Source organism: Ammospiza caudacuta, chromosome 2 (genome assembly GCF_027887145.1).
Source record: "Ammospiza caudacuta isolate bAmmCau1 chromosome 2, bAmmCau1.pri, whole genome shotgun sequence".
NCBI classification, from domain to species: Eukaryota; Metazoa; Chordata; class Aves; order Passeriformes; family Passerellidae; genus Ammospiza; species Ammospiza caudacuta.
The window spans coordinates 112,107,139-112,120,532 of NC_080594.1; the positions used below are offsets into that span (position 1 = coordinate 112,107,139).

Below are 13,394 nucleotides of genomic sequence, written 5' to 3' on the forward strand. Positions count from 1 at the left end.
CTACTGAAGCAGTAAATTATTCCTGTAGAATATTCCTGTAGAAATGTATTCCTTTACAAAACTCAGCATTTTGAAAAGCCACACATAAAAATACCAGCATGTAGTCCTTTTGGCCAAATGCTTGGGTATTTTTTGCTAATAAAAGAGTAACAAAATGTCTTAGTCTGTAAAGTAGGTAACTGCTTCAAGAAATAAGGGATATTAAAATGTTACAATAGTTCAAACAATAGTTAATCATAACTAAATGTTTTTATTTTAATTTTTAGTTAACATCTGTTGGATGACACAAGAAATTTCAGTTATTACACAGTCAAGTCTTTAAAACATATTAATTGTATGCTGTTGTCAAATTCTATAGAATCATTAGTGATACTTGGTATGATTTAGATAATTTCTTATCAACAAAAAAAATGCAATGGAAAAACAAATTAATAACTCATTATTATTTATAAGAATCGGTTACGGTTCATACCCAAACTCACTCTGGTTTAATTGACCACTCTAAATCCTGAACTCTGAACATCAGTAAAGCTTTAAAACTCTGGCTATCACTTTTTTGGAAAGGCTGCTGTAGAATTTAAGGATTTTCAAAAAATATGAGCAAGCACTGCATGACAAATGCTTTACCAACCCTAAGATGCCATTTTTTTGTGTGTGCATGCTGTAAAACCAGAGCAGGAGTTAGAGGTTCTATCTGCACAAGCTCATTTCTGTCTCATCCCTGTTTTACCCAGGGGTGCTTGTGGAGAGCCTGGTTCAAGCATGGCTTAAAGAAAGAGGCCATGAAGGTGTACAGCTGATGGGAAAGTAAAAGGCAGCTGTAAAGCAGCAGTTCCCAGGCTTGATTTTGTAAATAACTGGGTTCAGAGGCACCTTTTCTATAAACAGCAGGATTCTCAGACAGTCTCCTCATAACAGTCCTTGGCTGCTCTGGGAACAGATATGAAGGTTTTGAGAACTCTTCATATCAGAGTGAGAACACTAATTTTGGTTTCAATAAACAACCACAGGTATTGTAAAACAAAAGGAGGGGTTAGAGTTTTCTCTGTAACCTATCGTGAGCTCGGATTTTGCAATATGCATGGAGTTAATTAACACTATTATAAAAGATGACTGATTTGATCAATAAATCGGAGTCGATGCTGATCAACAACAAGATGGGTCATCTCCCTTCGCTTTCAACAGGTGCTGTCTGCAGATTGAGTGATGACTGCAAACAGGTCCTGGCTAAGTGTGTGACATGTCAAGGATTGCATTGTTAGCAAGGGTGATCACAACTTTGTGAAAAGTCTGCTGAATGTTTACATCATCAATATTTTCCACTAGTCTCCATTCAGGCTCCAAAACATGGAGCCCAGTCAACATTTGTGCTTTGCAGCTGCTGCTATGTGGGAAGTACTAAGAGGAAGTATTCTAATTACATCTTTAGATTGGTGGTAGAATTTTGCAGAACTGCTAACAAAGAGATTGGCAGAGGAATCCAGGCCTGTATCGTACACAACAATGTGTGAGAGAGTGAAGGAGAGGATGAATGAACTGAGAATTTAACAAATGCATTTTCTTGCAGCATACTTAATCCTGGCTCATGGTAGTTCTAATGAAATATAGCAGTAATTAGAGTAAGAGAGAAATTATTCTTAAAATTGTAATTGTAAACATTTTTTGTTGTTTTCCCTTCAAAATAAGGGTGGGTACAGAAACAAAATGGGTTGCCCACTAATTCCTCAGAATTAAAATTAATTTTGTGTGATCAAGGAATGTTCTTAACTGAAGATTTATTCTATGCAGTAGGAAATGTACATAGAAGAATTAAGGAAAATCTCCAATGAAAAGTAGGTTAAAAGAAATAAATCTGCATCTGCAGTCATTTTAAAGCCTAATTTCATCTTTATTCTCATCTCCCCAGTCCACCAGTTTGGGGCTTTTCTTCCTCTTTATTCTAGCTCTGTGTCCAAAATCAGGTGGAGCCTTGAATTTTGCAGATTGCCCTCTGGGGAGATCGCATCAACATGAGGCTGTTTGCTTTTTTTTGAGGCTGTGACAACACGTGCCACGTTTTTCAGAGGGGCAGTTTGAGTTTATCCGAGAAGTTTCCTTAATGTAACAAATATCCCGCTTGTGATAAACACAGGATTGGAGTGTCAGGGCAGGATGGAAAGATGGAAAAATACTACTGCATATGGGAAGCCATACATGATTGTAACAATCACTAACAGATATATGGGCAGGCAGAACTAAATTGGTGAAAGGAAACTCTGCATGAGAAAAAAGCAGACAGAACAAATAGGGGAGAATTATCCCCCAGCTTGACTAAACCTTCAAATGTAGTGTAGTTTACAGAAGATTTCCAAGTGAATATAGTGTTAACAAATATCTATCTATCTATCTATCTATCTATCTATCTATCTATCTATCTATCTATCCCACACATCTCAAGTTGGCTACTGAGGTATTTGCCCTGAAAAACATAAGGTAACATTCTGCTGTAGGTGGACATCAGTATCCTAATGTGAATAAGTCCAACCATCAAAATAACTCTGTACAGGAAGATAGAGCAGTGAATAAGCTCCAAAGCCCACTTCTGTATTAATGCAAATGTCCTGATCCCAAACTTAATTGATTAAAATACATTAAGTTATCTTCAATATGCCAAATATAGAAATGGCTAGTTTTCTTAAGCAAAGTATCACTTTGAGAGTTTCTATTTTATGTTTCAGTTACAGATTTCAACATAAAATAATAGACCAATAATTTAAGATAGATAGCAAATAAATTTGTGTGAGTTTTATTTCCAAGGATAATATTCAATCTTTTTTTGTTAAAACTGCTATCATTCTGTAAACCATTGGCATTCAATAATGCATTTGGTATTAAAACAAGCACTAATATTATGTCAAACATTAGAGGTTTATACTAAAACAAATTACTCCAGTGGAAATGCTGCCAATGATTTCAGTTAGTGTTGAATTACTCCTCTGTTTATGATAAAACCTGAAAAAGGTCATCCATGAATGTTAAGAAGTGGTAGATCTTTCTTATTTAGGAAGTGAAATCTGCTGATTTTGACTCTAATCAAGCTTAATGCCAATACAAAAAACCTTTCAACAACATGTCCCTTTGGAATTTTTAAAGCTGAAAGTAAAATATTGGGTCTACTGTATTCCAACTGACAGAGGTGCATATATTTTTTAAAAATACATCTGTTTTCTTCATGCAATAAAACTGTTTAGCTGCATTCTCAGTATCTTTCATTATTTTCTGGAGCACATATTGGGCTATTTCTCATTGTGTGAACTTTAAATGTATTGAAATGGTGCATTACATATTTTCATGAACTGCTGGAGCTTTCATTATTGCAGATCATTGTGAAGAGTGTAGCAATGACCTCCCATTTTTAACTGATCATCCTTCAAAATCATTAATTTATTCTAAGATATCCTGTACACACACAGGATTTTGGGGGAGGGAGGGGAGGAATGTGGAATTTAAGGAGGAAGGCCACATTTGAGTTGCACTAGCTGTAAAGAAAAAGAAAGCTAAATCTATTGATCTCATAGATTTATTGTGGAGCACTGAAAAATCCTCATTCAATGTGGTGTGTGTGTGTATATATATATTCCTAGATATAAATATATAGATATATAAATCCTAATCTGTTCTTAATAAGATCCTGAGCCTTTTTTAGGGCCTGTGGCTCTCATATACTATTTGTTGCATCACTATGCACCCTGCTAGCTCAAAAAGATGCAGAGGTGTCCTCAGTGATGCTGTGCAACCCCTCTTTCCTGGCAGTAGCAGGAGAAAAAGACACATCTGCAGAGTCCCTCCCTAGCAGGTTACTCAGAAATACACCTGTTTCCCCACAGTTCCTTCCCAAGCAGCAGTGCCATGAACTACTGTCCAGCATAAGAAACCCCATCTCTCTTAAAGTCACAGAACTGCTTCTCTATGGATTGTGCTGCTAATTGACTACCAAGGAAAATCCAAAGGGCTGATCATCTGTTTTTTCAGGGAGGATCTATAGGATGGCACTTTGTATCCTATCCAAAAATTTTAAACCCTGTTTTAATATGTCATTATTTTATTTTTAATCTATATAATTTGAGTTATTCAAGCATTAAATTACACCTGTAATATATGTTTTTCTTATGTAATTGCTTTTAATCTTCAGATCCTCTATACTATGTGTTGGTTGGCTGAGTGTTCTACTTCTATACAAAACCTCCACCACTAGTATCTCCTAAGCAAATCACAGGTAAGATAAAGCAATATATCAGTTATGAAGCAGTTCACAGAATCACAGAGTGGGTCAGGCTGAAGGGATCACAGTGGGTCACCAGGTCCAGCCTCCCTGTCCAAGTGGGGTCATCCCAGAGCCCCCAGCACAGGATTGTGTCCAAACAGTTCTTGGATATCTCCACTGAGAGACTCCCCACCCTCTCTGGACAATCTGCTCCAGTGTTTGGTCATTAAACAGGAAATAAATTATTGCTAATGTTCAGATGGAACTTCTGTGCCTCAGTTTCTGTTTGTTCCTCCTGCCCCATTGCTGGAACCAGGGAGCAGACACTGACAGGGATCAGGGCCCCTCTCAGATATCTCATGATTGGACAGGCCCAGCTCCCTCAGCCTGTCCTCAGTGAGATGCTCCAGTCCCTCCAACATCTTTGTCACCCTCCACTGCATCAGCTCCAGGATTTCCACGTCTGTCCTGTCCCGAGGAGCCCAGAACTGGACCCAGCACTCCAGGTGATCCTCACAGGGCTGAGGAGCAGGATCCCCTCCCTGACCTGCTGGCAGTGCTCTTCCCAAGGCACCCTCATGAGTGGAGTTCCTGGTGCTGTTTATAACACAGAGCTTTTTTACTACATGCAAGCATTACATTTTGCATTTGAAATGTATGGGAGGAACACTTGCTATATAAAATAAAGTTGGAATTTGTTTAAGGGCAAAAGAGAATCTATCTTCCACCACGGCTCTTCCTCCGTATAACTATAATGACTCAGGTTTTATAACACCTTTCTGGAGAACATCAGGTATCTTCACTGCTATCAAACACCTACCAGGAGATTACAGTATTGCCAGAGCAATTGCTTTGCTTTTGTTCCTGAAACAGCCATTCTTTTGAAGCTGTTAACTTGATCACTGTGATAGAAGCCTTTGTCAGAGTCCTCAATTAACATCACTGACAGACATCTAAACCCTGGAACAAGTGTCCCTCTCAGAGACACAGCTTTTGGAAACAAGCTTAAAAATCAGTTGTAACCAAATACATTTCCTGATGAGGATGAAACCAAAGGATGTATCCACCATGAAAGCGTCAATCTGCATATCTGGCACACCTTCTAGATATATAGTAAAAATTGTTAATTTAAAAGAAAATGAAAGACAATTTAAAACTTCCATAAGGTACATAGATTGTAAACATTGTGACTCATTCAGATTCCCTGTTTAATATTTTAAACATATCTATCGTTATCACACACACAATTTATTCCTTGACTTCCTGCTGTATACAAATGACATTGTAAGTTTACTGTAACATTGTAAAACTCTGGGGAAATAACTGAAATATGCAAAAATTATATATTAACAGGGGTTTCTGCAGGGCTTTTAAAAAAGGAGAGTAATAAAATACTGAAGAATTACACCATTATTTTAGCAAGTGGAAGCAGAGATGAATTCAGCACACTTATATAATACAATAAGAGTATTTTAAAAAGAATAGCGCATTTAAAATTCTTTAAAGCACAAGGTGAAGGAATGCTTTTAACTTGGTGTAAGCATAAAGTACATTGAAATAATCTATTAGTAAAAGCACTAGCTTTTAAAGTCTTACTAGTGAGCCTTTAATAGCACAAAATTATTATCATTCCTTAACATTGTATTACACATTTTAACATCTTCCTAAACCTTTTAGGGAGGAAAAAAACCAAAAAAACAAAAAAATAAACATGTGGATCTATTCCACAGATTTTCTCTCAAGCCAAAGCCTAAAGGTAGAATGTTTCTGTTTTCTACAACAAAGCTTCAAAATCACATTTGTTACTGAAACAATGCAGCTCTTGAAAACAGGGATGAAATAGCTGCATCCGGGTTATGTGTGTGTTGCCCAAATTTATTCTAACCAATGTGTTTGAGTAGGAGTTGTACCCTCAGAAAAGTGCATAAATTCTTGAATGTAAGTGTTTTTACCTTGTCTGGCTTGTGAGCCTAAAGCCAACTATGGATTCCTTATTGAGGCCAACTGCTTCAATGTTGATCACATCATCCACTTCTGGCTCTGTGGCAATGAACACCAATGGAAACTTCCAAAGGCCTCCTGCAGTACACTGAATTATAAGAGTTGCCTCACTCCTTAAAATTTCAGATAACAACAGTCAATACATAGAAAAACATTATAAAACATGAACTGATTAATATAAAAAAAAATCTTTGAGCATATACAAGTAAACCGCAGTAAAATGAAAATACAAATTACTTTAAACTGGAAAACATCCCTAATTTTGCATGGCATAGTATTTATCAGGTAAACTTAACTGGAATGTAGATTAAATAGTGCTAGATATTTCCAGCAAATTACAAGAAAGAACATAATATGGAAGTAACATTCCTGGCACAGTCATGAGATTTTATTCTTCCTCTGCTTGCTCTTTTTTAAACTAAAACAACCCAAAAACACTAAACTATTTTACTCATTATTCTGTATTTACAGTGATGTTAGAGGAGAATTTTGTCCAGAACATATTAGCAGTTCATAGCAGGATCAAATAAATCTGACAAAGGTATATGTACTTAAGGAAGATGCCAGCCTCTGATGCCTTCAGAATAAGAGAGTTGGTGCTGTAGATTCTGAAGATAACAAAACTAATTAATTGCAGTCATTGAGTCCTCTGCAGGAAGCCTAAGTCTCAAGTACACAAAGATAAAAAAAATCCAAACCAAATTAAAACATAATAGAATAAAAATGAGAGAGTAGAAATGAAAAGGCTTTGTAAATTCACCTCCCTCTGACACAATGACACTGAATCAGGCGGGTGGATCATTCTTCCTAAAGGTTTGCTCTTTGTTTATTTCATTAATCTTCTGGACTACTGCAAATAAAGAGCAACCCCCTGCCTCCTAAAGATAACTCTTTTCATGCAACCCATGATACTCAGCAGTGACTGTTCCCTAATACTCCTTGTAAAGTTGGGACTCTGATTTACTTTGTGCCTGCAGGTCCCAAAAGCTTCATTTCAGCCTCCTCCTTACCCACATCAGACTGTATCCAAAGGAAGGGACAACTTCCCTATCTCCAACAGGATCTCCCTTCAACAGTTTCTTTTTAAAGAAGGGAGATGTTCTTTTGTAAATCAAAGCATGTACATAATTTGTCACATCACAATAATAAAAAAGGAGAATAATTTCCTGATCATTGATCATTGTTACTGGTGCAGTAGAAACTAATTTCAAATTCTACTATCCCACCCAGTCAAAGAATATGCTTGTCTAGTACACATGCTTGTCTAGGAAAAGATTTCCAAGACTGAGAGAACATATTGTTTGTATTTTTTTTTAAGAATTATGAGAACAAATAATTTTCATTGGAAGTCTTTCAATACTCCAATGTTTAGAAGTAAAACGATGCACACACAGACTATGGAAGTAATTCAAAAGAATTACTTAATCATCTCACAGGCACTAAAAAGAAACATTGTCAGTTTTAACACCAAAGATAGCATACTGAGAAGCAGCAAGGGAGAAAATCTAAACCAATAGATGTCAGAGGTGAAAACAAAATGAGGAGAAGAATGCAGGGGAATGATTATCTAAGAATGACCACACAGGATTTCATTACATGTTTTTTTGATATTAAGGACCTTACCTCATTGGTTTGCTAGGTGCAAACACTACATTAAAGATCAGTGTTACAATTCTGGATTCTGTATCCCATTCTTTTTCAACCAGCTCCATTCCAACCAAAGATTCAAGCTGATATCTAATTTCATCTGATTGATATTGCAATTCATACAGAAACTCCAGTGTTGCAGAGGAACCTAAATGATACAAAAGAAAAATATCAGCCTGTGTGCACTATAATTTCACACAGTTGGTTGGCTCAGAGTTACAATTTTTCCCTTTATTACTAAAAATGACAAATGAGTAAAACTAGCAATTATCTAAAACTTAAGTGATTTCCTTCTGACTGCATAAAAATCTTCCCATTTCATATGACAGGCTATATAGTTTCTAGCAAAATAGAAGCTGGAAAACTTACTTGGGATATGTGAATGGTAATAGCAATATTGCTCTGGCTGGTGCAATATTTCTAGTTCATCAACTAAATGAAAATCTCATAATACTCTTTTTGAGTAATGCCATTGGGACAATTGAAAAAAAAAACATCATTAAGGACATCAATGCCATTGATGGCTGCAAGCCCAATACACAGAATACAGAGAAATAGTGAAGATGTCACCAGCAGCCTCTTCTCTCATCCCCTGAAGCAGCTATGAAAAGGCCAAGTAGTAATGACATAAAAATAAACAGCTGAGCTTCTTGAATCAAATGTCTCCTCCAGCTGTAATAAAGGAAACTGAGATATTCAGTATACAATAGCAATTTGTGCACAGAAGGGAACATTTCCATGAGGAAAAGAATCTCAAGCTGTTAATCCATTAAAAAGTTTTACACATTTTCTGGATGAGAAATGTTTTAACACAACCACTAACTCCTACAGGAGATTTCATTGTACTATGACCACCTATCTCAGGGCACATTTTGAATTTGGACAGCTGGGTGTAAATGTACAGAACTGCTGTGTGTGCATCCCTGTACACTTATCCTGGCTGCATAGTGCCAGGCAGATGCAGAGTTAATTCCCAAGGCCTTCTGACTCAGAATTCTAAAATATAGATGACAGAGTTGTTTAGATAAAAAGTCCAAGTGACAATGTTGGAGAAAAGCTTACTTTGGTACTGCCAATCTGTAAAACCACCCAAATTTAAGTGAGTATGGAGATGCCTTCCCACACTTCTGATCCTTTGTCCTTCTCTGAAATGCACAATTTCCACTTCCCACCTCAGAAGCTCACAGGAGGTGTGACCTTTTGTTTCTTCATTTTTATAACACAAAGATTAAGAAATGTAGCCGCTTATACTGAACCATTTGTAACTCTTTAAAATAGACTCACATAGGTTCACAGACCTCTGTAGAATATAGACCAGATGGGAGTCACACAGATGTAAACAAAGAATCATGACCAGGGGTTATCAATCACAGACACACACTGAATATCAAAATACAGGATTTCCATGTATTGATCCATATATGCAGGGACTGTGGCACACTGGGTGACAAAATGTGGCAAAGGGGAGCACCTCCCTAAGGGACCCCCTTTACTTTCACACTCCCTCCCATTTCCAGTGAGACAGATGGAAATTAAAACTGTGATGGAAACATGCTCAGACTGCAAAAGTGCTTGTGCTCATTGCAGAGGCTTTTCCTTGGATGGATGCAGTAAAACAGAGATGCAAGTGAATTCACTTAGCTGCTCTTATTTGTAGTCATTTCATAAAGGAGAGAAGCACAATCACCAAATATAAACATGTAATTAAAGCCAAGGCATTCATAAATTTGCAGTTTCGTGCTTTGCATAAACTAAATTAATTATTTTCACTTGTGCTGAATGAAACACAGTGCACTCACAATGATTTTTTCTACTGGTTCTGATAATTTTCCAAGGCTGGGTCCACTGTGGCCCTGACACCTAACAAAGATTTCTTCCCCTCTTGATCTAATAGTCCCCAAACTGCTAACACAGAAACTAAAAAACCAGATGTTAACTACTCCTTTCTACCAGGTATCTGGCATCTAATCTTCACCTTCCAAATATTTTGATATATCTTCCTACATTGTCCCTTTCAGGTCTCATCTGACATTGTCCTTTTCCTGCTTCTCCATTGTCTTCCAAGAGTTTTCACACAGACACTGTAGGAACTCAGCAGGCAGTGGGGAATGAGCATTAAATATGCAGTTCTGCCTTTCCAGCAAAAGTAGAGGCAGGCAGAACACATTATTGTACAGCAGATAAAATAATTATATTACTGTTTTCAAGCACATATTCAAATAAACAGCAAAAAGTGAATTTCAAGAGTAAGAAAGGAAAAAAGAAGAAGGAAGTTTAGTGGTCAAGAATATCCTAACACTTAAGTAGACACCATGTGGGTAGTAAGACATGAGATCTCAACTGAAAATTATGGATCTGTTTCTCACTGTAAAATGTCACAACTATGGGACAATAGCAGCAGAATAAGCAAATTGCATAAAACCCCCCAAAGACCTGGCTGTAGTTAAATATGCCTTTCACCAGATTGCTTCATACAGATACAAAAGAGCTGTATGTGGAGCACTATAAATATAAGCAAAGATAATATAACTTAACTAAATACCAGAAATTAAAATCCCAAAAATTATTGGATAAAAAAGCTGATCTTCCGTTGATAATAAAATTATTGATCCTCATAGGAATTCAAAGAAATTCTCAATACTCAATACAGTTCTGCATATATATCTTTGCATCTCTTCTCTGCAAATTTTTCTCTTTCCATATCCAGCCAAAAACTTTCATCCATATCTTCAAGGCTCTACAAAATTCCACTCTTATCCACATCTTTTACCGTGCATCCCACTGCCTATTTCCTTAGCAACTAATTGGAATGCTTCTTTCTTAAATTTTCTCTTACATTCAACTTTTCTGTTTCCTAATTTTTCTCTTTCAATACACTTCTTTGAAAGAGGTATCCTACTTCTAACCCAAGTTTCTACTGTAAAGCAGCAAAAGGCAAAAAACAATGCCCTCACCTTTTTTTTTTTTTGTTTTGTTTTGATAATGAGTTTCTTCAAAACACTGCACAGTTTTGTGAATGAAAAAAGCTTGTGAATCCATTTTATGTATATGAAACATATGGTGTGCATCTAGTATTGCTTCTTGCAGCTTGTTTCCATATATTCTCTCTCCCTGAATCCCTTTTTCACTAATTATCTGTTTATTCTCCCTCCATACATCCCTTTTAACGCTTTCTTTATTCTCATATTACTTGCATAATAGAGTTGAAACAAAAACCTCAGAAAAATCAAAAGGATTCTCTTCAGCCCAAAGGATCTCTCACATTATTTGCCTTTGATCTGGCATTCTACTCAGATTTGTATGCTACCCTCTAAATTCATGCTATAAAGGAAACAATTAAAATTTATTTCTTCATAACCATTATAATCCTTTTTCAACAAGTTCCCGCTTTTATTCAGCCGTGTCTTCACTTAGCCAGAAACTCTGGCAGATAAAGATCACATCTGTACCTTGGCATAGAAACATCAAAGCAGCTTCTTCAGAAACATATCTCATGATTTAGTCCTAATTCACACAGACATTATTTTTTCCATGGCATCTAAAGTCATTTGCCTCACTTTTAATGTTGCTCCCAGAAATCAGTAACAACTCAAGTTGACTTTTAACCTGACCATTCTATTTGAACTGGGACACAACAGAGGCTAAATTGGAAACCCACATCACCATTTTTTCAATGGTTCTTGACAGTTTTACACTATTCTATGGTCTATTACCAAAACATGCACATTTTATCTTCTGGCTTTTTTAATGTAGAAAACTGAGCCTCAGAGAGTGGAACACAGCCCCTGACCACCAGGGTCACATTCATTTGCTTCCTTTTCCTTACCCAACAGACTGCATTTAGTTACACATAAGACAGAACATCTATCACACAGGGTAGCGTAAAATCTCTACTATAAGACATTTCATCTCATGGGAGGTATCAACTTGTGTTATTTTTTGGATACAAATCAGGTTTCACAATTCATAAAATTTTTGTGTAGTAAATTTCTGAAGTTTCATTTTGTCTTCCTCAGCAGGCTTGAAGAAAGAGTGATGGTTCAAGGTTATCACTTCATTCAAAGTTCTGTGGTGATTTTGTGTAACTTCTATTTACTTGTCTTATAGTTTTAATATCTTCCTGTATTTCCAAAGCTTCAGATCAAATTGTTAAACTGTCAAAACAACAGGCCTGATGCAGTAATTTATAAAACATAAAGTTTTATACATTCTACAAAACAACAGGGGAAGTTTGTTGGGGAATTTTTGTATCAGGTTCTCTTTGAAATGTGTAGTGTGGGAGAGATGAAGGAGATCTAGAGATAATACCTTCATTTTCTGTAAGAACAACAAAACTTGAGCAACATAACTTCAGATACAGAAGACATGGATAAAGAAATTTATCACAGAAATGACAATAGGATGTAATAACCTGGAAATGGGAGAGCATTTGGGATAGGCTTGTTGCATGCATGTAGTTTTTTACTACAGTGACTGTCTGATAAATTTTCTGAGGCAAATTTAGGTGCATAAATCCTCTGCTTTTCTATAATGGCATTCAAACACTGCTGAGAGACAAAGGGCCACTGTCCCAGAAAAACTGAAGAAGTTTGCATCTTAAGGGGTTTGACCAGCAATGCTTTGTTGGTGTCCCATAAATAATGAGCAAATAATTCAGAAAAAAGAGGAAATTAATGCAGACAGGTCATTGTTAGGTATTATGATATTCCAGAAGAACAATCAAGGTTGTATAGAGCTGTGTTGGCCACGGCTCTGATTTACAGAAGCTTCCCCAAAATATCTTTACAAAACAAGGGTGCAGTGGTTCTGTTTCTATTGGAAGCAATACCTCCTTATCACCCAACCAAAGAGATTACAGGAAATTCTGTGTACAAGAAAGGGGAGAAACAGCAATCACAAACATAGAGCAATTAAAGTCATTAATACACTCCTCCAGCTAATTATATTGCCTAGGTTTTTCTTATCCACTCGCTCAAATAATTTTAAGGGAAATCTATTTGTGTGTTCTTGTTTCAGACATTATTTGAGTCAGTCAATCAGTTCTTTTGGACCTCTCATGTTTCCTGGTTCTATATCATACTGAAGAGTAGCACCTGGAAGAATTTAATTATTTCTGGTATTGTATTATTTATTGTTTTTGAAATTTTATGAAGCTGAAAAAATAACTTCAGATTAGTTTATAATAGATCTGGTTCCCTTTAAGTGCTGAATATTTAAAGTGAGCATGATTTTGCATAAGTATCAGAAAGTCATTCTAATTAACATAATGATGATTCTCATTCCTAAGGCTTACAGATTTTAACATTTTATAAAATGGCAAGGAAACAGAATTGAGTGATGACTGTAAACAGAAATAAAAGCAGTTCCCAACTGCCTGCTCACAATTCACAAGTTCTTTTTTTTTTTTTTTTTTGCCAGAATTTGCTGTTACTGTCCTAATTATATTAAGAAATGGCAGTAGGAGAGTTTATTTATGGGATAAAAATTTTGCTGTATTTTTTCT

At 36.2% G+C, this 13,394-nt stretch overlaps 1 protein-coding gene across 1 annotated transcript in view; it reads right to left on the reverse strand.

Annotated features, from left to right (window-relative positions):
- The window catches only part of CFAP47 (cilia and flagella associated protein 47), a 261,632-nt gene that overhangs the window by 13,466 nt on the left and 234,772 nt on the right, over positions 1 to 13,394 (reverse strand). The window contains exons 61-62 of the mRNA XM_058800177.1: positions 7,868 to 8,039; positions 6,196 to 6,357 (exon numbers count right to left, since the gene is read on the reverse strand). Of these exons, the coding sequence (XP_058656160.1) occupies positions 6,196 to 6,357; positions 7,868 to 8,039 (334 nt within the window). The remainder of the gene's footprint in view (positions 1 to 6,195; positions 6,358 to 7,867; positions 8,040 to 13,394) is intronic.